The 26,233-nt window shown below is 37.3% G+C and overlaps 1 protein-coding gene across 1 annotated transcript in view; it reads right to left on the bottom strand.

Moving 5' to 3' along the window:
- MGAT4A (mannosyl (alpha-1,3-)-glycoprotein beta-1,4-N-acetylglucosaminyltransferase, isozyme A) overlaps positions 1-26,233 on the bottom strand; it is a 73,949-nt gene that overhangs the window by 24,032 nt on the left and 23,684 nt on the right. Inside the window, exons 2-8 of the mRNA XM_017818354.1 lie at positions 25,000-25,167; positions 22,381-22,521; positions 19,171-19,304; positions 8,513-8,559; positions 7,793-7,906; positions 7,106-7,181; positions 5,630-5,744 (exon numbers count right to left, since the gene is read on the bottom strand). Of these exons, the coding sequence (XP_017673843.1) occupies positions 5,630-5,744; positions 7,106-7,181; positions 7,793-7,906; positions 8,513-8,559; positions 19,171-19,304; positions 22,381-22,521; positions 25,000-25,167 (795 nt within the window). The remainder of the gene's footprint in view (positions 1-5,629; positions 5,745-7,105; positions 7,182-7,792; positions 7,907-8,512; positions 8,560-19,170; positions 19,305-22,380; positions 22,522-24,999; positions 25,168-26,233) is intronic.

The raw sequence follows: 26,233 nt of genomic DNA, 5'->3' as shown, positions 1-26,233 counted from the left end.
AATGGGTAGGAAACAATCATATGATTTGTACAATGTTGTGCAAAATATTCATGCAGAATAACAGCTTTCAGCTTGTCACACATCCAACTAAACAGGCTCCCAATTTTCCTGGTGATTCATCTCTGCCTACTGCTTTCAATGGCATAGGGCAGAAAAATGTGATAAACCCTAATCAAACACCAGCTGAAAAATGGGCCTAATCAGATGTTTTTGTGATGTTTATGGGACTGAAACCACCATTTCTAGATGGCACCTGCTGAGGCAGTCTGTCAGTCACATCTGCTTCCATAGGAAGTAGACCTTCCCATGAGGTGTCAGAGAGATGCACAATACCCTGCAACTCAGAAGACAGAAACATCCCCACAGTAGTGCTCCAATCTCAATGCAAGCAGACTGAAGAGACAGTTTATCCTCTTCCAGAATCTATACACAATCAGGCTGCTCTAGAATCCTTTTCTTCTTTGTCCCAAGGACAGAGCAAAAGAATCAGACTGACATTTTTTCCTTTGACTAGCTCATCTTCTGAAGAGCACAAGGATTACAGTCTTTAGTTGTCATCACTCACAGACCATGTAGCTTAAAACTCAGTGTTAAGGTACAGGAGCCTTACCTACAATTAAATAAACTGAGAACAAAACTGAAGAGTAGGAATTTACTCTTTCCCCTAATTTAAGTTATCCTAACTTTATCTAAAATAGAAACAGAGTATCAACAAATAATTTACTTCCATAGGGCAAACTAGTCTAGGCCCAGAGGCACCTTTCTCTAGGCCAGCACACTACTGTCCACCATGCAGTCAACCACCCAGGACTTCAGGAATAATGGTGATATTATAGGACACACCAGGAAAAAAAAAAAACAAAACCATAAAAAAAACCCAAACAAAAAAAACCACCACCAAACAACAACAACAAAAAAACCCCCCCACGCAAAAAAATCCAAACAAACAAAAAAACCCAAGCCACTCTGATACATCCAACTACAATTAGTCAGAATAAACCAGTAAGCATCAGCTCACTGTACCTGCATCTTCAGTGGCCTCTCTGCATTACACTGCCCAGCACCATGGAAGTGTTCAGCAGTGGAGACAAAGCCACCTCACATTAATTTCTAATGATCACTGGAGCGAAGATGAACAGGCAACACCCTGCCCCCAAGACATGCCATTGTCTCCCTTCAGTAACCAAGGACAGATATCCACACATTACTTTCTGAAATGCTGTCACCACCTTCCACACAGCTTGGCACAGCTTTGCCACGGTCCCTTATCCTTCTGTGTAACACTGCATTCCTCATCCGTCATTTCTGTCTCAAGATACCACCATCACAGTAGCTCTGCCATAGATCCATTTTTCCCCTTTTTTCTCCAGAACACACTTCCTACAGCAGCTTAAAAACAGAGCTCTTCAGTGAAGTCTCTGGCAAAACAAGTCTTCAAAACTCTGGAACCCTGACAGTCCACAGCTAGCCTCTGTGATAGAAAGTAGCCCAGTATAACTCCTACTCCACAGATCCAACACCCAAACCCCTCTGAATCCAAATAAGCCAAGCCCTTCCTTAGTCTCTTCTAAGCAAGAGCAGCAGCAGCTTGGCTTCCCTAGGGCATAGCCATAGCCCAAGAACAAGCAGCAGCCTTTGCCAAGGTCCTTCAGTCTTGCAGCCTCCCATGCAGCAGCATGTGAGCCACAGAACCATTGAGATGCCATCCAAATCTAGGCTACAGAATGCTCACTGGCCACCCCCAATAGGTAGTCAAAGATCATCAAGCCAAAGAGACCTAAGCAAAAAACTGCAGTCAACATGCAGTGTCTCAAACCAAAGACAACAACCAAAGCAATGGCTCATCCTGCTGTGTGTTCGTGCACTGGTACAGTACATGGGAACATACATAAATCCAGGAGACTGCTGACAAAATTTCATAGGTTGCAGATTCTGGATGCATACAACCTACCATTGGAAAGAAACTTCAAAATCCAAAGGAATTAAGACTCAAAGGCAAAATCTTGCTCCATAAACCCCTAGAGATATGCAAAATGTAGAAGACATTCTCCATATAATTTATTGATAAAAATGAGAGCCTGGAGTGGAAAAAAATAATTGTGGACTACTTTCTTCTATTTATTGAGCCCTGCCAAGACTTCTATACATTTTTCAGTCCATTTAAATGCCATCCTTAGTGAACTGTTCTGGCCCTCTCAGTATTCTTGATAAGTACAAGACATACTTAAAATAAAGCACTTTGTTTGCTACAATTCTCTGAACTTCAAACATCTAAATCATTCATTTTCATTCTTCTGCATAAAAATAATTACATGCACTGAGTCTACACCAACAATAATTTATACCCATAAGCACATATTCTAACTATAGTTGATGTTTTCGATGCTTTCCCTGTTAATGATATGCAAATTACTGGCATTAAAACCAGAACTTCTTTGAAGTTATTTAAAGCTCAAATGTATGACTTGATCTACTCTTCCCCAAACTTCAACTATGTGCACAGCTTGAGCAAAATTGTAATCAGAACAACTTAAAATACTCAGAACAACAGGCCTTAAAACATCAGGGCACAGTAAGAACTCAGAGGAACTATATAAGACAATGTAAAGGCTGATTTCAGACCATTCCATTAACTGTTTGTGACAGCTGGCATAGAAACAGTGCAGAGTATTGCAGTTTCTCTGGAAAACACTTCAGCTCTCAAGCAGTTGGAAGATAAATCAATATTTCTCATAAAAAGCTAGTAGGACTTTCCTACATTCTGTCACAGGGACCACAGTGCAAACCAGAATCCAGAGGAGCAAAAGATGCATATTCTTCCACAGAGCTTCTTAGGGAAACATCATACATCTCACACATTATTTATTAGATACTTGACAGCACTTAAGACTATGCTCTCACTATTAAAAAAAACCAAAGGAAGCAACATCTGCTCTGTGGCAGAGGTGACAGAATTCTATAATCCTGTTGTCAGCCTAAATAGCTACATTTGCCACTTTCTCATGTAGCACTTGCATAAATTAAATTTTCAGGTCAGAAATACATCATGACAAAAAAAGTTTTATCTAGCAAACTTGCAAGCTGATCAAGGTTTCCAATAGCTTACAGTGAATCAGCCACACCTCTCTTTTTTAGAGATTATTTCAAAATCAGTCACATTTAGGCAACAGTTGCCCAGAGAAGTTGGGGATGCCCCATCCCTGCAAGTGTTCAAGGCCAAGCTGGATGGAGCTCTGAGCAACTTGGTCTAGTGAAAGGTGTCCCTGCTCACAGCAGACGGGTTGGAACTAGGTGATCTTTAAGGTCCCTTCCAACCCAGGCCATTCTATGAATTTGGTGCTCTAATTTCTCTCTTAGACATTTATGCATAAAACTCATCCCCAAACTACTTTTGCTCTTCCCCATAGCTATGTGCATTACCAAATAACCATAGTATCAGTCTGCATCAAGATCCATAAAGGGAAATCAGAGATGAGGCAAATCTACATTACTTGCATAAAATTTCCATGCAATACATGGTTACAGCACACCAATGTGTCTCAAAGCCAAAAGTTTTAGTTGTTTTCATGAATATTAATTCTTCTCTCAAAACTTAAAAGCAGGATAAGTAGCTAAATTGGGAGAAGAAAAAAATCTAATTTAATTTTCTAGGCAGAAAAGCAACATTAAGATGTGTAGCCATAGCTAAATGCATCTGAAATTCTACTGATATCATCTAATTAAAAAGAGGCAAACAAATATGATACAAGGAAAAAAGAACAGGGATGCAAGCAGCAGGAGCTAACAACTACAGCCGTTTTCAGAGCCCACACTGACCACAAGTATATAAACTGTATAGAAAAACAAGATATTTTTAAACAGTTGTGTTTTTGATTAAGCCAAGTCTCAATATTAAGAACTATCTACCTAGTCTTTCTGGCTTAGACATTGTGCCCTCTACAGCAGCACTGAGAACAGAGAGGGGTGTGAAATACACAAATATTAAGCAAGTTAAGTGATCTGAAATACAACTGCATGGGGTAGACAGTGCATGTCCTAAACTGTTTGTTTTATGCACATTTTGATATGTTAGTCTTGCCAAATGGCAATTTGTGACTGCGCTCTACTACCAAATCAAGCAAATGTAGAGTAACTGTAAATTACTTCTACAGCTCAGGAACAGAATTTTCCTTTGAAGTGCAATTAGAACTGGAGCTAAAATTCAAATTGTGGGTTTAGTTGGGGTTAGTGTTTAACTGTTCAAAAGTAGAAACAAAGTCTAATCAGATGCCAGTACTCAACCAGTCTTTGCTGACACAAACAGAATGTTGCATGGGGCTCCCCAACCCAAGAGACAAATCTATTTAGGGCAAAGGCTTTAGCAAATTATTTAAATTTTTTATACTAGGCAGTTTCATTTCCTATTTCTCCCACCTCTCGGGTGACAAAACCAGTCCCATAATTTATTCAGCAACAGTGCATCTCTGATCATAGCCCAAGGCAACAAAACAGATTAGTTATGTGATGGTCAGGTATATAAGGAGACTTTACTCTGCCCATTTCCTCTCCTCCTCTCCATTGTTTCTGTAGGTTTGACTGGAAGGCAAGTGTACAAAGTACCATTCTGTACCCCAAAATAGCATGTATAAGAGATAACTACTCTTTTCCTTTCTACTCCAGGAGCCCCTGAGACCCTGAAAGTCAGGGAACTACTGCACACCTAATGCTGAGCTGGAAAGAGGACAGTATTTATTCACATAGTGCCAGCATTCTCAGTTCTCAGTATGACCATTATCGGTCACTGAGCTAAAAATGAAACTATTCTCTGGAAAGTAGATCCAAAGTAAAGAGAACAACAAGAATTTCTTGTATCTCCCAGCTTATCGCTTTTAAACAGATCATGATACATCACTGCAGTAAAGAAATAACCTTTTTATTTGTAAAATCCCTTCAAAACTTCTCTTTCATTGCTTTCAAGTCTATTATCTCTCTATAAAACATGTTAGTGTAAGAGTGAAGAACCATAATGTAATTTCTACAGCACCCTGGCAGTCAATCCACAACAACCTGAGATCCTGCATAACTTCTGTCCCTGTTGCTCATTGCAAATGACAGGCAGACTCCAGCCACATCTAGGAAGAAGCAGACTGTCATAACTTCTCCCCGATGAGTTAAAAAGATGGAGATAGAGCAGGCTTTGCAACAAAGACCAACTGACGCCTGCTGATTCTTGGAAATTTTGGCACTAACATCAACAAAGTTATTTTAGGAGGAGTTAGTTCTATATTTTTTCTTTACTTCAGTCAGTTGTGTTTTAATGACATTTTTGTTTTAACATTAGTTAAATTCAAAATAAGTCATGCCTTGCAGTTCGACTGTATTTTCATAAATTAATTAACTTTTCATTATAAAAATGCCCTCTTTTCCAACAGTTTGAATTTGCCTCAGTCATACAAAAGTATACAAAACAAATGAGGGGCCAAACCAACAACTATAAGTTAAACCAGAGATCCTAAAAAAATCAATGAATTTCTACCTCTTGGTCTATTTTCAGTACAAAGAAGATAGCTTTGAAGTCAGATCACTATTCATTTACAGTCTGAGGATGAATGTGTTATTTCAAACTACATAAAAGTGAACATTTTCTTACCAATGAAACCCAGCTGAGAAAATTCTAGAATCATCCAATCTTCAGAAGCAAGCTGAAGTGCAAAGTTTTTTATTGTGCTGAAATAATTCTGCTTGACAACGATGTCATCTTCAAGCTAGAGGAAGGTAGCAGTGATATCAACATAAATAAAAAAAAAAGCCTCGTCAAAGCCATAGGAAAAAGTACAGTTAGGAAATACTGATTTATCATATATTGTTAACACAGAGCCATATATGTCTAATCCTAGCACTGGAATAGCTGTTGTAGGGATCAGTCTGTCTCTTTGTGGAGAACCAATACAGAATCCTTCTGCAGTAAGAATTCACAAACATATCTCAACTTCTTAGCTGAGAACATTGCTTTTCCACCTTCTTTCTTCAGAGAAAAATTATCCATGAAATAATGTCAGTCTAAGTGACATCTTCAGGAGAACAAGCAGAATATCTGTATTACTTGTACACAAACATGACTCTCTTTCCTCACAAACCTAACAGCACTGAAAGAGTTTCTCCTCTGAGACAAGAAGCAGAGACACTGTCTACAGAAATGGGATTCATTTCACCTGGGTTTAACTGTCCAATAAAAGCACAGGTGCATAGAATAAACTAACCACCTAGTCCAGGCAGCAGAACTGCCAACATGGGGTGCTACAATCCCTTTAATTCGTAAGTGCAGGCATTAAGGACCCTGCTTTTCCTGTCTTTTCTCCCAGTGCATTCATGCTCTCCCCCATGTGCTGGCATTAATATTCAGTATCAAACAAGACTGTCTCATGTTGTTGGCTGCACAGCTTCCAAGACAGCTGAGACTTCAAGAGCTCTGAGAGACGAGTCAGCATAGCTTTATGAAAACTAGACGAGATGTGTGGGACTTTACACCCCAAGGACACAGACACAAAATCTAAATAAAGATCATTAGAGCAGCTACTAAATCCACAATACCTGTAGGTAAGACTTCTACTTCAAAGCAGAAACACATGATAGGAACAATTCAGAGCCAAATTAAAGAACTGCTTAACTCTGTTCTTGGAAACCTCTTTAAAAAAAGAAAAAAGAAAATGTGTCTATACTCAGTCATATTAAAGTGACACTGCACTTGCCTTCAAAAGAAAGTAAAAAATGGATTTTTGCTTGATTTCCACTAAAAACTATGCTGGCATTTTTTTGCCTAGGCAACTCAACAATAATTCATTTGGGGGACAAGGAAAAAAGAGTAGTTAATCTGTTTGGATTCCTTCACTTTTTTTGCTAAGCATCTTAAGTCACATAGGACAAATTACTTTTTCCTTCAGAGACTGTGAGACAGCGTCCTTCTCAAGTTACTTCCTCATACACCATAACCACCATACTTAATGCCCTCCTTAAACTATGGGATCAAGTTATCTTTGTTCTGTGTAGGTCTTTCTGATGTGTCCAAGAGCGTAATTTCTGGAAACTCATTTTAAAACTTGTCTCAAAATAAAGAAAAGAAATTTACCTGAATGTAATAAACTCCCTTTTTCTGGGCATACATCATAAGAAAACAATAATCCAAGTTTTGTTTTGTTCTCCATCTGAAATTAAATCAAAAGTTTAAGGTTTCTGAAAAAAGGTTTTCAATACACACTGGCAATATAAAGTAAATCTCACTATGAAGAATGAGGCATATTAGTGAAATGTTAGGACAGCTGCTTTTGGCATTGTTCCCACAGGAAATCCTCTGCCTGTAAAAAGGAACAAAGCTTTCACCTTATGCTTTAATATAGACATAAAACTGGTTTAATTTGAATCTGATTTTGTGAAAGCTACCTGGCATTTCACTAAAAACACATGTGCATTTTAATTGGCAACTCAGCAGGAACTACTGGGTTTTACTGGAAGTATTTCAGGAAGAAAAACAGTAAACAGAAGAGTCTTCATAGAGGAATAAAAATACATCAAATCTCAGTTCTCCTCCCAAAATTTAACACTAAATTAATACATCCAAGCATAGGCTCTGATCAAGCACAAAACAACACTATCAGCTGGAATGAGATGGATTCACAGAGCACTTTTAGCATCCCCACACTTGCAAGAATTACAGTAAGAAAACATTTCAAGAATTCACATCCCACTTGCCATTTTATAAACAATGAAAGTGTGGGTGTGGGAGGAGATGGGAAAAGATCTGGAGGAGTAAACTTACCTTACTCTCTCTTTTGAGTCTCCAAATGTCTCTTTCAAGTTTGTCAAGTCAGGATAGTAAGATGCAGGAGGGGCTATTACTTCCACCAAGCCAGAATTGATCTCTGTAGAAAATCTGTCAATAGAAACATTCTAAAGTCACATGAGAGATTCTGAGTTCTGCAGACATCCTTGCTTTCTGTTGGTACAGTTATTGTGTCTGGTTACAAAAACGACTTATTCAAACAAGGCGTGTAAAACAGAAGCAGTATATAAAAAGGTACTGTTTTCCTCAGCATCTCCTTCAGAGCACTATCACCTCTCACCAATCAGAATCAAACTACATCCTAAGCATTTCTTTTGCCTTTCTTTGTTCACTACGTAGTGATTTTTTTTCTACAGATCTCTTTAAACATATGGAATACAAGGCCTTAACACAGTGTTGCAAATTTCCATTAATGTTAAAACAAAATAAACATAACATAAACATAAATCTGTTTATGCTGCACCAAATAATTTAATACTACTTACTGTTCTACAATTTAACTGACTGAATCACTGTCTCTTACTTTGTCATCTATTACTTTTTTGTTCAAAAGTCCAAAGCCCCAAGAAACAAAAAGGCATAATCTCTTATTTCTAGAGGTTTTTTTATTAATTACTTATCACAACCTGATTAAAGAAAAATCAAAAAGCAAACCCACCAATAAGCTAAGAACCCCCCCATAAAACTACAACTTACTCTTTTTCCAGGCTTGCAACAACACTGTTAACATAATCGAGATCAGTCTGGAAAAAAAACAAACATAAAAAATGAATAGAACACTTAACAGTTCTGGAGGTACATTTCAAAAGAGCAAAGTGTAAACACTGCAGGTAGCTGTCCTTGAAAATCCCTTTCAGTGTGTAAGCTATTGGAGTAATGCAAGAACACATCACAAATGTAACTAAGCCATATCTAATATGAGAAGAAGCTTTTATTTTTGTAAAGAAAGGGGAATAATATTTACCTCATATCTGCACTTAACAGACAATTGTTGGTATTTTCTTGCTACCTCTCATGCACTTTATGATGAAATCATCACTGAGTGTTTCTGTATTCAACCTGGTTGTACACATGCATTCCAGGAAAAGAGTTCATAATTCATGTGACTGAAAACCCTGATCTGACCTTTGTTACACTTATTAATGATCTGATGTACTATTTATGTTTTTGAAAAGAAAATTTAGTCTACAAATCAACCCAGATTCTGGTGGCTCATGAGGATTCTGGAGAAAGAGCTGCCTTTGAAATGCTAGAAACAAAAACCAGTTCATACTTTTTCTGATGAATTTGTATTGCAGAGTATCATTAAAGGATTATACACAGAGAATAAATCCCTTTCAAGCATTTCTATAGAATTGTTAATCTTGTTTGATAAAGGTGCTTACCCCTTGATCTTAAAAATCACCATTTTTTATTTTTAAAGATTAGTTTTACGAAATCCAACATAATGCCAATGACGCACACTTTTCAAAAAGGACAACAACAACAGTGGGTTTCTTTCAAAAGCAGGTTCTAAATACCAAAGAATATGTGAATAAAAAGCATTTGTCATAATTTTTTCATATGTATTTTCTTCATAAGTGCTATGCCTAGTGTTGGACAGAAGTTCTGACCAGCAGATAAGGTATTCACAACTTAAAACTCATCTTGCAGTGAATGCCATACAAGAAGACTCACAAGTCCATATGGACATTGATAATCACTAAAGTGTTTAAAATACATATATGAATTGTTCATGCACATTTAATTAATAGAATGGAGGTAAAGACATAACTTTTTCTCGTTTGTACAACACTTGCAAATCAGTGACCTACTGACTACCTAAAAATAATTTTAGTATATCCATATTTAACTGGAGCATTTCTTTTTCTCTCTTTTCAAAACCTTTTAAAGACTAGAAATACAGAAATTCAGTTCAGTCACCATACAAAAAAGGCAAAAATTTGCATTTTCAGTTGGCATCCCACCGGTCCAGTATTAATAACTCCAATATTTGTAAAACAGTCCATACTGTAATTGCATGGAAAAATACAGGATTTATATATAAATATACCTACCGACACACACTCAGCAGAAACACAGCTAGTTTCTATACAGTATTCCAAAGATTAAAATAAATGCCAAACTTCATCCCAACTGGAATCATATATTTGATCACAAGCCTGTGCATTAGTGGAAGTGTCCTTAGAGTGAACATAGCTTTGACCTGTTTTCTAGACTACCATAAAGCCTTGCTACTACTTTTAAAACCTTACACACTTATACAGAAAGCATCGCAGTCAGGACAAAAAAAAGTCTGGAATAGGAGGGTTTTTTCCTAATTTCCACTATTTGTCTGTGTCCTTCACACAAAAGGTTGGCAGTTTCCCAGTCAGAGCTGCAATCACAATAGCGTCACATTAAAAAGATGAAGCTTGTAGTCTTTCAATCTCATACTGTAATCTGGGTTGCTGTCACACGAAGTTAAGAAGGTCTGGTCTTGTTCAGCTGCTCTGAACACAAGACACAGCAAATACAACTGCTGGTTTACTAGGTAACCTTTCCTTCTGAATCAACAATCACTGCACCACTGTAGTACAAAAGGAGATACCACTTTTAAAACGAACAAGAACATGCAGAATAGAAGAGCTGATGCTATTTTTCACATGATCAAATGCATTAAAAACTTGGTATTCTGCCATCATATCTAAATAAGCAGTTGTATTTATATCTACCAGCAGCATCTGAGACTCAGAACCAGGACTTCAGTACAAAACTCTTCCCCTCAGGACAGCAGGTCGACTGTCCTCCTTCCAGATCAGAACTTTGCCCAGTCTAACACTAAATAGAATCTTTGCCAACACCCTTTTGCTGTAGACACGTCCCAGGAAAGTGGCACTTCAAAATTAATTCACACAACATCATAAAATAAGAATGAAAATATGCAGTAAACTTGATCAATCTGTGACTATACACAAGGCAGGAGTTAGGTAGATAGAAGACTTTGCAGGGTAGCAATGGAAGGAAATCTGGAATAGCTAGATTAAATCTAAGGATCTTTCAAGCAGTATCAATAAATTCAATTAGTAACTTAAAAGCAACAGAAAAAAACGTATTATTGACCAACATCTATTTCCCCTTTTCGAGGAAGAAAGTGTTTACTGCCTTGACAAAATAAGACATAAGGTCCTCTTTATCAACCTGCAGGACACAAGACTGCTTGTCTTCAAGAACCTTAAACAGGACAAGACAAATCCAAATTAATAAAAAGAAGACACCTTTGAAAGACAATGTGTAACTGTTCTTTAGGCTTCCAGTGAATATCATCTGGTATATACTAGGCCAACTTTATAACACATATGATGAACTTAAAATCTGTTTCATGGTATCAGTGCTGCTTTTAACTATTGAAAGGAAATGTCACTGGTGATCCCATCCATAGCAGCGCAACACTTACGATTACAGTTATGAATGTTTTTATCTACCAAATCTGAAGGCACTATCAAAACTGTAATTTTTTCTTAGTAAAACTCTTAAGGTTGAAGATTAAATAACCTCTAGGAGTTTCAGACCCATGAAAAAGAAGCATAAATGAACATTTTAAGAACAAATCCCTTTAAAGCAATTAAATTAAATTAAAGCAAAATTGTGTTAGTCCCCAACCAAAGAGTTAACACTGCCAGCCAAAAGAATCTATGAATCACATGAAGCATTACAAACAGGTTTGTCCTGGTGAGTGAATCTCTGGGAATTTCATAATAAAATAAGCATGGGTGGTCATTTCAGTATCAGCAGTTCAAATCTTCTGGCCTGTTCTTTCTTCCAAGGCATACCGATCTCCAAGAGAATGCAATAACACTTGGAGTGAGACATCTTCCTTTAACTGTTCATAAAGAACAAAGATTGATCCATATCAGCACCTTGCTTCCAGCAGAGGCAGCCATGAATAGATACACAGCAAAGAGTAAGAACAGGACAAGCATACGCAACACCTGCTTCTGCTATCATCCACACTGCAATTACCTTCAGGTTACTTCCTGAGACAGATGTGATTTTATGTATTTAATATTCCTCAGTAGACTCATCTTCAAGATATATCATTAGCATCCCCTTGAGCCCATCTAAACTTTCAACAAGAAAAGAAGATTTTCGCTTAAGAGATCTGTGGAGTTTCATAAGCTTGTGAACATGGCTATATCTAAGGCTTGACTCCTCATATCAGCAATTTTGATAAGAAATGCATATTTTGATGCTTTGATGAACCTCTCAAAAAAAAGCCTCAGAATCTGTTGTGGAACGCACTAAATTTTCAGACTGTCAGTGAAATAAGTTTTAAAATTTTGTCAGCTTCTGTAAAATACTGAATAGAATTCTCTAAAGTACTTTTCTCTAGTGCAAGTGAGGCTGTGCTTCAAGTCTGCAATTATTCCAGTATTTATCTGAACAAACATTGTTATTCATAACAAACACAGAAAGAACAGAGCAGCAGTGAACTTTCCAATCTTTTTTATTGATTTTTATGAGTGTGCACAGCAAAGCAGCAGAATATATTAGCTACAGACAAAACAAGGGGTTAGAAAGTTCTAATTAACAGATAGCCAAGTGTCACACAAACCCAAGATTTCTAGTTTTAAGAGTAAACTCTTTCATATTGTTAAATCCTTACTTCATACCTTGAAGAATGACAAAGGGTGGACTGTTTCTCAAAACATAGGGAAACCTGTGGCACTTAAGACCAAAAGTTTATTTACTGTCCTAAGTGGCAGATGCACAGAAAAAAAAAAAAAAAAGGTGCAATCATAGAATATCTCAAGTTAGAAAGGACCCACAAGGATCATCAAGACCAGTGCCACTTGCAGGACTACTTAAAACTAAACAATATGACTAAGGGCATAGTCCAGACACCTTTTCAACTCTGACAGTGCCATGACCACTTCCATGGGAAGTCTGTTCCCATGACTGACCACTCTCTCAGTGAAGAAAATTTTCTTAATGTCCAGTCTGAACTTCCCCTAATGCAGCTTTATACCATTTCCATGTGTCCTGTCACTGGTCACCAGAGAGAAGAGATCAGCACCTCCCCCTCTGCTGCCCCCTCAAGGAAGTTGTGGAATGTGATGTCACCCCTCAGTCTTCTCTTTTAAGTTTAACAAACCAAGTGACTTCAGCAGCTTCTCCTAAATCTTGCCCCTGAGGCCTTTCACCATCTTGGTAGTTTATCTAGGCTGTTAGATTATCCACATCTTAATTCTTAAATAAAATCTACCAGAAGTAAATCTTAACTTATTCAAGACCACCTTTCAAAAAAAGGAAAAAAAATCCCTGGGAAACAACCATTGTGTGGTCATTTCACTGCTTACTAATTACTACAATTTTATTTGATCTTTCATCATCCCTGTAGAACAGGGGCGGGATAATTTTACCCTGTATTTCAAATAATAACAAACAATGCAAAATTACAGCCTTCAGAAAAGGCAAAGAAAATGCATATTTGCCTTTGAAATAGTGAAAGTACATATGAATGTACTTACCCATATACAAGGCACTAAAACTTACATAGGAAAAAACAGCCACTAAAGTGGCATTTGCACCTATTTTGGGATACTTATTCAGTGAAAAAAAAGCCCTTAGGAATAGAAGTGCACCAGTGGCTTCCAGTGGTTGCAGTAGCATAGAGATATAAATAAAGCCTGTGGAAAAAGGTAATAATATCTTTTAGAGGTCAACAAATGCAGCTGGAAAAAACTTATTTTCAGGAATACAGTGTCTGCTTTCAAATCTGAAGCAGTGAGTTCAAGTTAAATACAGGGAACATGAGAACAAGATGCAAAGCAAAAAACAGGAATGAGAATACTGTCATAACATAGCCATCTAATATTACATAAGCAAAATGTAGCCCATGTCCTACATGAGCTAATGACTTCATCCCTCCCTTATTGAAAGTCCCCACTCTACCACATAGGCAAGAAATATCTTTCTCTCTCTAGTAATTTCTGTGATTAACCCAATTCAGTCTAGGACAGGGTTTCACAGTGCAAAAGCCTTTGGCAGCAATAGCAGGAATACAAATATACTCCGGTTTCTCCCTGCCCTTGTGCCCTGCACGTCAGCTCCTCAATCATGAGGGCTGTGGATTGTGCTGTGAAACACAACACCACATCAGAGAACAAGTTTAGCTCTTAAGAAGGCCAGAAGAGCAAAAAACATCAAAAGGCAATTCAAAACAGGACATTCAGATGCATGTTATGATAGTGTCATACAGCATCCTACTAGTTCTGTGCATATTGCAGATGAAGCCTGGTTTGTGGAGTCTGAAAGAAAGCAGCATATACAGCCTTGCAACATGGAAAACTTTTTCTTGTCCTTGAGGGAGCCTGTAAATTTTTGCAAAGGTTTGTTTTCCAGAAGACAGGCAAAAGTACCCTTCAACAATATGTGATTTTTATTTGGAGGACAAAAGGAATTTGTCCTCATTATTTTTAGGTCAAGGCAGACCACCATAGAAAAATTTGACAGTGTTGTCCAAAACTCAAAAGTGTCAATCCAGTCAGTCATACAGATATGAAGTCACCTGCTACAATGCTTCTGAAATAAGATTATTACTTGATACTTCCCATCTCACAAATACCCTAGATGTCCCCAGAGAGATCAGAAACAACTCTGGCTACTAATAATTCCCCTACCAGAAGCATCAAGTAGTTACTGTGGCCCAGGTGCTTCTCAGAAAGTATCTTAGAGAAGCATTTCAGTCATTCAAGTCTAGGGCTTGAGAAAAGAGCACAATCCTGAATTTTATCTTTGTGCTGAGATACTAAATTTGTCTCGAGTACATTAAAGCTTTCAAATCATGTCAAGGATCTTTTCTTAGATCGAAGAAAGATTTTATCATCACTGGTTTAATTCCTCGTAAAAACTTTGCTAGTCACTGACATGGAAAGAGGAGCATAAAATTCGATGTCGGTCACCAGTATCAGCAGTTCATACTCTCTGGGTACCAAAGATAAGGTGTCGAAGAAACAGGGACAGCAATAACAGCTTAAATACCTCAAATTCCCACTGACAGGTCAAACTACCTTTTCAGATACAAGAGCTGGCAGTGTATCTAGAAGTGTATCTAGAAAACTGATTCATCCTGATCAGTTTTGAATGAAGTGTCCAAAAAAAAGGCTACCATCTGTGAAGGGCTTTATTATTTGGCGAGGATAATGGTATCTTCTGGCACAACAGCTTTGTCTTTTACTTTTTTAAATATATATATTACATACCTACATATGTATGTATATGGGAAGATCTACCGGTCTTTTTCCAAATCAAGATGCACAGTCAGATCTTTTGAGGACTAGGAACACACTCTCCAGGGCAACTCCAGGAAGGGGCAGCTCACAAGTTTTCAACAATTAGCAGAAAGCATGAAACATCTGTATAGCTGGGATGATGCTAAAACATCTGGGTTGAGAGCAGCACAGACAAAATACTCTTTTGTTTTCTATCAAGAGAGCTGCTTATCAAAGAGAACTATAATTCATGCCCAGGGCAAAAAGAGGTGAAAATACAGGCTTGTTTATTTTGTGGAGAAGTTTTACACACTGCACTGCAATGTTAATACCTACAAAACAGGTTCAGCAAGGTTTGACCCAGTATGTACACCCAGTGCTTAGTCTGCTGAGGCTTTGCTCATACCAGCACACAGGATGGTACCTTGCTGGGTGCTTGTGTCACACTGACCCAACCAGCACAGAAACTCTTCCAAAGAAATAAAGATTCTCCACAAAAGGAGCACAGAGAAAACACTATTGAAGATCAACATAATTTAGCAGCCACTGTTTACATAAAGAGATGACACGGTGACAGCAAAAGATAATCAAGATATACAAGTTTTCTAGTTTAAGTGAACTGTATATACATGACACAACAGAGTAAGATTTAAATAGGCAATATGCAAGAAAGTGTAATACGTGGCCTAGTGCTCTAAGAACAAATGGTTGGGTAATTATTACCTAGTCAGATGTAATCAGCAGTGTACAGAAATAGCAAAATGCTTTTGCATACCTGTAGTGTCATCCAATTTTTCCTGAAATTATTTGTCCTTCTGACATTTTTGGTCAAATCAAGGGGTTATAGTCTTTCCAGCACACACTGATTACTGTTTGTACAAAAGACTGTGCTAAGTGCAATCTCTGATTAATGAAGTGGACTGACAATAATATGTGATATATTTAGAATAAGTCTAAGATGCCTTTTCTTCATTGTAAATGAAATGTCCCCACAGAAAAAAAATAAACTGTTTAGATACCAGAAAAGGATTTTAATTTCTCTCATATTCAGTAGTGCCTGTATATACATGCCTGTTGTTCTGTTATGATCATGTTAAGTACTTCAAAACCATGTTTACCATGTTCGTTACAACCCTATTAAATAAAAATAGGTTTTATATAAATAGGTTAAAAAACAATTTTCATCTGGATTTCATAGCTTTTTAAACCTAGAGTCTGAAAGCAAATTCTCATACAGAGCAGGTTTATGAGATGTGAATCGTTTGTTTTCAAGTCATCTGATGAGCCTATGAACAAGCTACATTGTGAGGGGGAATAAAAAGATTTTGAGGTATAGGGGTATAATGAATCATGCCTATTTATTAGTCATCCTAATGAATACCTGCAAATTATTATGCAATAAAGTTATTTTCACAAATTGGAGAATAGAGACATACATGTCAGTTACAAGGACAATTGTGCAGTTTACTGTCAAGCAATTCTACTAATGATTTAAATTGGTGATTAAATATCACATCAGCTGAGACATTTTAGAACTCCTTGAACTTCCAGTATGGAAATTTACTGTGTATAATTATATTACTGAAAAATATCCATACAGTAAATGAATATGCAGATCTCTTTATTTAGCAACCATAATGCATCTATATTTACTAGCTGATCTGTTTACACTGTTGATGCTGTTTGCAGAAGGCCATTAGCCTTCTAATTTGTTTTCTAGTAAAAAATGAAATTACAAGAAATTAGTGAGATTGAACTACTAAAAAATTAGCAGTATTAGAAGAGTATTTTAGGGTGCTTGGCACAGAAAGATTACCGTCCGTGACTATGGCTTCTAGCAATGCTTTTTAAACACTGTCAATTTGATTTTTCAAATAAAGATAGCAAGAAAAATACTAAAATCCCTTTAAAATACTATTTTCGTATAATTTTCTCATAAAAACATATTTGTAAAGTCTTGTGCTTTATTTGTTGTTGGTATGAGCTATAGACAAGACACGGATAGTAATTTTAAGCCTATTAGCAAAATTACATAACCTAACACTATGACCATTTCTTGCTGTATTTAAACTGCACATATGTTTGAGCAGAGGCCATACCTTTTTTCAGAAACTTTTGCCATTATTTTTAGTACAAGAGTTGGTCAAAGTTCTAATGTATTTTTAAATAAGCCCTCATTGTTGCACATAATAATGACAGCAATAGTCTCAGGATTTTTTGGCTAAGATACCCCACAGACAAAGCTATTTAAAAGATAAAGCCTTTCCTTCTGTTTAAGGAGAAAGAGAAGTCTACCAGAGGAGTAGGCCTTCCTTCAAATAGCCAGAGAAAATGCTTAATAAACCAACACTTTTCATCTTGCAGAAGGAAGCTGAAATATATAGCATCAATCAGAAAAAACACAGCATAGTTCAGGATGAAGTATTTAATGTACCATATTAATCATTCAGAGAGCTCCCTGTAGCAATTACAAAACAAACTATAAGAACTTAAGAAAATATAAAATATGGTCAAAGAAATAGTAAGGCAGGGAAGATATAAAATTGGATGGAGTAAAGAAGGAGAAATGCAAATCTAGGGAATGGTTGTAACAGAACAAGAATTTAAACTTTGGTCTTTCAAATTTTCCCAGACATTCATGGCATGCAGTGCCCAAAGCAGGTATGTGAGTAAGCAGGTAATACTGCTCTCAAAAAGGTGGATAGAGATAAGACAGAGAGGGTAACCATATCCTACTCCAGAGCAAACCACACAATTCTCCATGGGCACAGAAACAACAGCTCCCATGTTAAAATGTTCCATTCCTTTGCAGTCACTTCTGTAGAATCATTCCCAACATGAAAGAGAATTTCACATCACCTCAAAGGAAGAATGTTATTTAGCTATGATAAACTTGGGTACAGCAATATGGCTTGTCTAAGGCAAACAGAGATTGTGCAGCTGGGGACATTTCACTCCTATTCCAAGTCTTGCAGAAGACAGAGAATCCAGTGATAACAGTCTTCATAGCTCAGACCTCCTTAAGCAAAACAAACGAAACTTCGGTTTTACACCTTGAAAACAAAACACACTAAAAGGCAATAAAATTTCTCCAACTAATGTGAAGAAAAACACAGCATTCCAGTAATTCAGAATGAATTCTGTTTCCTTGATACTCTCAACCGATAGTTTTTGACTGACTATCAAGAAAAAGAGCAATTTATATTAGAAAACACTAAGAAACAGTTCTCAGATACAAGTAAAAAGTTTAGAAACTTTTCAAGGAAAGCTTTAAAATATGATGATAATAGGCATTTTAATACTTGTAGTTCTATTTGTGTTTCCACTGATTGACCCCTGAATGGACATTGGCTCACAGAATTAAAACCATTTTCAGTTATAACTGAGGATTTGAATTTTCATCTGTGGCACTCATAAATGACTGTTTCAGTAGAGCACTACACCGTTGGATGAAGGTCAAACATATATACACATTTCCCACTGTCCAAATCACATTTCTAAGAAAAGCACATAGAACAAAATAGGGACACGCAATTGCCAGCCAACTGAATTATTTCTGAAAGCACTCTACCAATTTCCTAAATTTGATTTCCACTAAATCAGAGCCAAACTGAACAAACAGTCCAATTGAACACTGAATTAATCCATTAAAAAGGTCTGGACTTCAAACATTCACATTGTCCAGAAAATAAAATCAGTAACAATCCATGCCTAACATCTCAAACTGGAGCACTCATTTGACAAAGGACTAAGCAGTAGCATGAAGAAAATCCTCCCCTAGGACACCAGAGTTCCTTAGTCATTATTTTGATGTTGAAGGAATAAGGTAATTAGCACATCTTTGTCACTATGTATAAGCATAAGAAGAATTGCAAAATAACCAATCCACTAAACCATGTCCACTATTCCCTGAATAAATAGACAAAGCCGGGCTCTTCAGGATTGTTTCTCAGAAACCCAAGATTGACACCTATTCCTTTTCCTGGAAGAAGACAGACATCAGTCTACATCTTGAAGAAGATCCACATCAGTTCCTGAAAGGAGTGTTACTTGTAATTAAAGACAGGTTAGAAATTGTGTAAGAATTGTGTAAGTGATTACCTCTCCTATAAAGACAACCATAACACAATCCAGTTTTTCTTCAGGGGACAGCTTATCAATAAGGGAGTGGAGCGTTTCTGTAAGGTAAGACTTGACTTTTCTTTTCACTGTAGGTATTCCCATTACAATGGAAACTGAAATCAAAAGAAACCAGAAATGTACTTTCAGTGACTTCATACACAAAAATCTTGCAATAAAGCATTACTTAAGAAATGCAAGGAGTTAAAAGGTCAAGAGCACAGTAATTAAAAATAGTTTAAAAATATACCACCCATCATCAGGAGCATGATTAACATAATCACCACCAATGCTCAGAACAAACACAGCAAACAAAAAAGTAATCCTGGAGATGCCAGATTATTGCACAAGTGTGGTGGGCTGATCCTGACTGGACATCAGGTATCCACCAAAGCCACTCTATCACTCTCCTCCTCAGCTGGATGGGGAAGAGAAAAATAACAAAAGGCTTGTGCGTGGAGATAAGGGCAGGGAGAGGTCACTCACCAATTACTGTCACAGGCAAAACAGACTCAAGGAAATTAATTTAATTTATTACCAATCAAATCTGCCTAAGGTAATGAGAAATAAAAATAAATCTTAAAACACCTTCCCCTTTACTCCTCCCTTTTTCCTGGGCTCAACTTCACACTCGATTTCTCCACCTCTTCCCAGCCAGCAGCAGAGAGGTCAGAAAATGGTGGCTGCACTCAGTTCATTACTCATGGTCTCTGCCACTTCTCTCTCCTCGAGGGGAGGACTCCTCACACTCTTCCTGTGTTCCAGCATGTGGTTCCTCCCATGGGAGATGGTCCTCCATGAACTTCTTCAATATGACTTCTTCCTATGGATGTAGTTCTTCATGAACTGCTCTACTGTGGGTCCTTTCCACATGGTGCAGTCCTTCAGGATCACACTGATTCAGCGTGGGTCCCCTCTGGGGTCATAAGTCCTGCCAGCAAACCTGCTCCAGTGTGGGCTCCTCTCTCCATAGGGCCACAGGTCCTGCCAGGAGCCTGCTCCACCGTGGGCTTCCCACAGGGTCACAGTCTCCTTTAGGCATCCACCTGCTCTAGTGAGGTCCTCCACAGGCTGCCGATGGATCTCTGCTCCACCAGGAACCTCCATGGACTGCAGGGGGACAACCTGCCTCACCATTGTCTTCACCACAGGCTGCAGGGGAATTTCTGCTCCAGCATCCATGGCACTACCTCCTCCTCCTTCTGCACTGACCTTGGTGTTTACAGTTCTCTCTCTCATACTCCTTCACTCCTCTCTCCAGCTCCAATTGCCCTTGTGCAGTTTTTTCCCCCCTCTTAAATCTGTTATTCCAGTGGCGCTGGTCTGGCTATTGGTAAACTGCTGGCATCCTCACACAGAAGCCACCCTGGTAGCCCCCCCACCCCACCCCAAACACTGTCACACAAAACTCAACACAATAGGGAACAATCAACAACCACTGTATTAATCGGATAAGGTGCACCAAGTCTTAGAGAGTGATTCAACTTCCTAACTTAAGTTTTATTTTCAAATTGACATAACCATTCTTCACAACTCAAGTATTTAACTACTCAGAAGTCATCTTTTTTTTAAAAAAAAACCCACTGCTGAAAAACTCTATTACTTTCCTTGCACCTAGTTTTGGTTCTTCTAGAAAAACAAGTCCAGGGCATCAGAATAGCACAGAAATCCTCAACGAAATTTCTTGTCTCTGACAAAAGCACCTCAAATGCAAAGCAATACAGCCCCAGCTACAATGCTACTAACACCATCTTTCAGCTGGCCATTTGACTCCCGTGTTCCTTAACTTTTCCATACTCTTTCTTTTGCACCCTACCCTGAACACAGGGCTGGTTACCTAATGGGAAAACAGCAGATAACAGCAGGAATGCAGTAAAAGGATAAAGCAGACTTCATGAAGACAGCACCAGCATTCTGAGCCCCCTATGTGAAATGATTTACCACATCATAAATGTATTAAACAACTATTAATAATGTTGGTTATCCTTCCATATAGAGCCTGCTTTGCCTAGCAACTGCACATTAACAAGCTCTGAATTTTTAAAACAAACACTCAAATAATCACAGTGACCAGGAAAGGGAAAAGATGGGAAAATAATTTAAAACACTGAATTTCCTCCCACTGTTTAATTAAATAAATAAACCTGATTCCAATTTCTATTTTGTAATTCTAAATTTCTGTCATATATTCCCAGTGGGATATAATACAGGCTTCACTTAAAACAATTAAGGGATATTAGATTTCTCCTCCCTGAATAACATCAAAATAAAAGGTGGTTATAGTCAGAAAAATAAACCAATGGTTCAAGCCCACACATTTGTAATGCAGGCATGCCTTCTGTTAAAATAAGGAACAATCAAACTTACTCAAGTAATGAAAAAAATGCAGGCCAAGAGTAACTACTGCTTGTTTCAAAAACAAGGAGGGGAAGGAAAAAAAAAAAGAAGGATCTAGTGGACAATAACAGAAGTCTTCTTTCAAGTCAGGTAGAACAGAGAGAAACAAGGATTTATTGGTGCGGCCTTCAAGCTTAGAGACACACACACACTTTGAGGTATAATCAGCCTGGTTTGGCTATATGCTCAAGAGTGGGATCCCATGTAGCTATCCTAATGGCCAAAGCTCAGAATTTGTGAGGAATGGGAGGGGGAAAAAAAAAAAAAAAAAGGAGATCAACAGTATTGCAGCACAACACTGATTTTTTGTCCTCCTCCAATGACTGCCCAGATTTTATTGATGCAATTATATCTGATTATTCTAGTTTTTTCAACTCTAAATTTATACATTGAAATACATTGTTCAGAACAACAGAAACATCAACACTAAAATAACTATATCCACGTATGGTTGCCCCAGAAATCTGAAAAGACAAAGGGATGTATCCAATTAGCTGTTCAGAATCTGTAATGCTCGAACTTTGTTTCCTTTTAGTTACAAAAAATTCATCCAAACTAAATGCTTCTTAACGTGTACTTTAACAGGGCGTGGGGTGTGACTGAGGTTATGCAGAAAAGAGCAAAGCTGAAACCAAGCTCCTTTCATCTTGAATTCAGTGCGAATTCAAAGGATATCAATATCACACAAGTTAAATGAGATGTCCTTGATCTACCAAGTAATGCAGTAAATTATATTTCTAAAACTAGAAAGTCCTCCAGATATAAAATATGAAATAACCATTGTTATCAGCATACCTCCTGTCCTTCCAAGGCCAACCTGCACTGAGGGTTGAAGGCTTCCTTCATTTTTCAGCAAATGAGGCAAATGGTAATAGATATTTGGCACTTGAAGAGATTTTCTACTTGTTAGCTCTTTCAACAATTTCAGCGTCTCATCTGCAAACATACAGGAAATCAGTAATGCAGAAAACAATATGAAGCCTTAAGCAATGGTAAACACTATAGAATTCCAATATTGGTCCTAACTGAGAGCCAGAATGCATTATACACTTTTCTGAGTCATTATATCTTGTGTACAAAGGAAGTATTTTCTTATTTTGATTTTTTAATGCACAATGGCCGAGACTCTTTTGCACCTATAACCTTGCTACAGATATGTAAGATTTACAGCAGTAAAGTGAATTTACAGAAGTAAAGGACGCTCTACTTCTTTGGGGGTTTGATAGGTTTGTGATTGAGGGTTTTTTAAAATGAATCAAAATGGGTGGCTTATTTATCTAGATTATTTTTTACTTGCATTTATAGAGCTCATCACCACGCAGCAATGCCACTGCAAATAACTTTTCAAAGCTACAAATACATATTGGAATACACTGCACAAACAGATTCAAAATAAAAATAGCATTAAATATACAACTGAGATTTTGAGTATTCCTACTTAAAAAAAAATATGCTAATGCGAATTTAATTTATCCATTAGAGTACTTAAAATAATTCTTGCTCTTTCTGAATTAACTGCCTCTCAGGATGTCCAGGTGGCTCTCAAAGTTGCAAACAACAGTTTTTAAATTCCCCTGCTGTGCATGTTGATTTTCTTGCATCAAGTGTGAAAACAACTCATTTCAAATGACACATGTGATAGCATATGGATCTTTGAAAACTTATGGGCTTTATAATATCAAGTTAAGTAAAAACTATACTTAAGGTTTCTAAGATAAAATTGTGAAGATGTGAGAAAAGTAATGCCGTAAATGTAATTCCTCTCAGATCCTGAGTGCAGCTTCTACAAAGATAGAAGAGTTTTGTTATGGATTTTGGTTTGGTATGTTTCGGGATTTTTCTGGCATTTATTTTTGTGTGAAACTAAATTCCTAACTCTTCAAATCTTGAAAAGCAGCTTGTAAATACATGCCATAAGTAGAGATGTTTATTTTAATAGATTCCAATACAGGTATATTTTACTTTTCCTGCCAACGTTTCTTTTAGCTTCAGCTGCAAAAACTGGAATAAATTCTGTCAAAGTATGACAGCTCTGTGTATGAATCGATAAAGATCTGCATAAAACAATCCAGAACTCTTCCAGCTTCAAAGACAAAAAATGCTATATAATATTATGTATACTTAAGTATATTAAACTTAATACAAATCTATCTAATATTATGCTCTGAGCACAAAAGCTCAGGAATTCAACTTCAGCTTACTTCCCACCATGGCCCAGGGGAAAAAGGAGGTCCATCCCATTTGCGATCCAGACATGGTAGAATGTAAAAAATGTGAATCAGTAGCAGAAAAGAAAAACTTCATATCACTATATTGCCTATAAACAAGCTAAGTAATTTCTAGAAAAAAATGTGGTAATAACTTAATTCTAAATCTAGAATCAAAATTACTTGACTTCCTCCATGGTTGTTCACTTTAACAGCAAAAGCATGCACACAGAATAGGAAGACAACATTTACAGCCTAAGTTAAATGTACCCCTTAAACATACAATTCCTAGAGATCCAGGGGACTACTGGGATCAGGATGGACAGGCCATTGTATAGGACAGCAATTCATCATTAGTATCAGCACCACTCCCCCACCAAAAAAAAAATTCTATAGAAAATAGTAGCCTATAGAACAAATGCAAGTAGAAAACTGGTTTTTGACTTGCAAAACTCTTTGGTTTTAAATTCCTCATTAGGGAAGTACAATGAAATTTCTGCATTTTCCAAATCAGGCCTCTTGCCAGAAACTTATATTTATTTGTTACTCATTTTCCATCTAGAAAAATCAGAGTGACTAAAGCAGTAACAGTGTGATTTTAAAAGTTAATTCCAATAATCTGGTGAGTAGTGTAAGGTCATTCTCTAATACTGCCATACACCGCTCTCTAAACTTGAGTATCTGTCTCCAAAATGATTAAAAACTTCCAGAAGACTTTACCAGTTTACCATTTAATCACTATTTATTAAAAAGGCTGTTTTCTTACAAATCATAATACCTTAGTCTGTATGTTTTTACGTCTTCCAGTTGACTTTTAAACCTACTTGAATTGTTTCAAGTTCATCCATTTCTTCTGTTTCTCACCTTTCCCCTCAAACTCTCTTTAAAAACTCATGTAAACTATTGTTAAAATATATACAATATGTTAAATAAGTAACAAAGTAACCAAAAGTTCCAGCTTTGGGAGCTAGGTGTGAAGTAAGTATTCAGTCCCTAAAGTAATAAGAATGAAGGGTGGGTGAATCATTAAGAACAGAAATTGGAAAAAACATAAAACAAAAAAATCTACACCAGATATAACATATTAGACATTCTTTAATCACACTGCTGAACAGTTTCATTTGGCTTTCTTGGTAGCAATTTCTTATGCTATAGTAATAAGAAGAGATATTGGCATTGCTGAGTTATTAAAATACACAGTATGTACCTGAAAAATTATTCATTGCATTCTTACTCCCATTTGTTTCTGCTACTGCACGCCTGAACTGCTCCAAGATAGCGTTCAGCTCCGAAGAGCGCTGCAGAGTGCGATGCTCAGCTATACGAAGACGTTCCTTCAAAGCATGAAATTCCCGCTGATATGCAATCAACTTTTCTAGAGAGAAAAAAGACGATCCTAGTTATTTTTGGAAACAAACACCTACCGACAGATTCAATGAGGGTCTAACACAGCTCAGCTATGCAGCACCTGAAATGCAACCAAGGGCTCAGCCCAGAACAATCCCACCTGAGGAGCTGGGCATTTACACAGCATACAGAGGGAAGAGCTGTACAGGACAGGGATGCAAAGTAGGCACTGAGGGGGGCATACCCCTCATCACAGCCATAGACAGGGGCAACCTTTGAGTCCCGATTACTCAGCACCACAAGTCAATTATGAACCCATTCTTGGAACAGACACCCACAAACCCTTTCTTTTGAGAAGGCAAATGGGAGTGGTCCCTTACAAAAGCACAGGTTATGCCTCTCAAAAGACCCCTTTGAATACGTTGTAAGAATGAGTAGACCTTGACAGTATTTCAGACATATCATTTTAACTTAATTATATAGTCAATGCCTGAGAATTGAAGAACAAAACTTTTTATCAGAATTCTGCTAATGTTGGCACATACAGGTATTCTTTGAAAGGGGACCTAAAGGGAGAGGGAAACAGCACAACTGATTTGCTGATATGTTCCCTATACCCTTTCCACCAGCAAAGTAAGTGTGTCTAGATTTTTCATCCTTCCTTCTTCCTATCGATAACCTCCTTGAATCTCCTGCTCTCCATCATCACTATCGCTCTCCTTCAGCCAATCCGAAGATATGGAGTATCTTCAGTGATTTTACACCTCATGATCAACATTCCAACCACTCAGCTGATGTCCACAGACATATCTTTTTTGTTATTTACCTATCCATTCCTAGTCCTTTAGTATTGCAATGGTAGGGAAGCAAAACTTCAGCAAGCAATTTGAATCTCTCCCTGTTGCTACATTACAGTAACACAAGGGGTAAAAAAGGAATTAAGAGTCAATTTTCCCTAGTAAATAAGGCTGCTTTTCCTCAAGTTCTTTCAATTTACATTTCTTTTTTCCTTTTTTTTTGTAGCTGGGATGTACTGTTCTGATTATGTTTAGAAAATATAATTAACTAAAAAGCCCTGTTTCGAAGACAGAAAA

The sequence above is a fragment of the Lepidothrix coronata genome, unplaced genomic scaffold, assembly GCF_001604755.1.
Source record: "Lepidothrix coronata isolate B3197 unplaced genomic scaffold, Lepidothrix_coronata-1.0 Scaffold68, whole genome shotgun sequence".
Classification (NCBI taxonomy): domain Eukaryota; kingdom Metazoa; phylum Chordata; class Aves; order Passeriformes; family Pipridae; genus Lepidothrix; species Lepidothrix coronata.
This window is presented reverse-complemented; position numbering and strand designations above follow the sequence as displayed.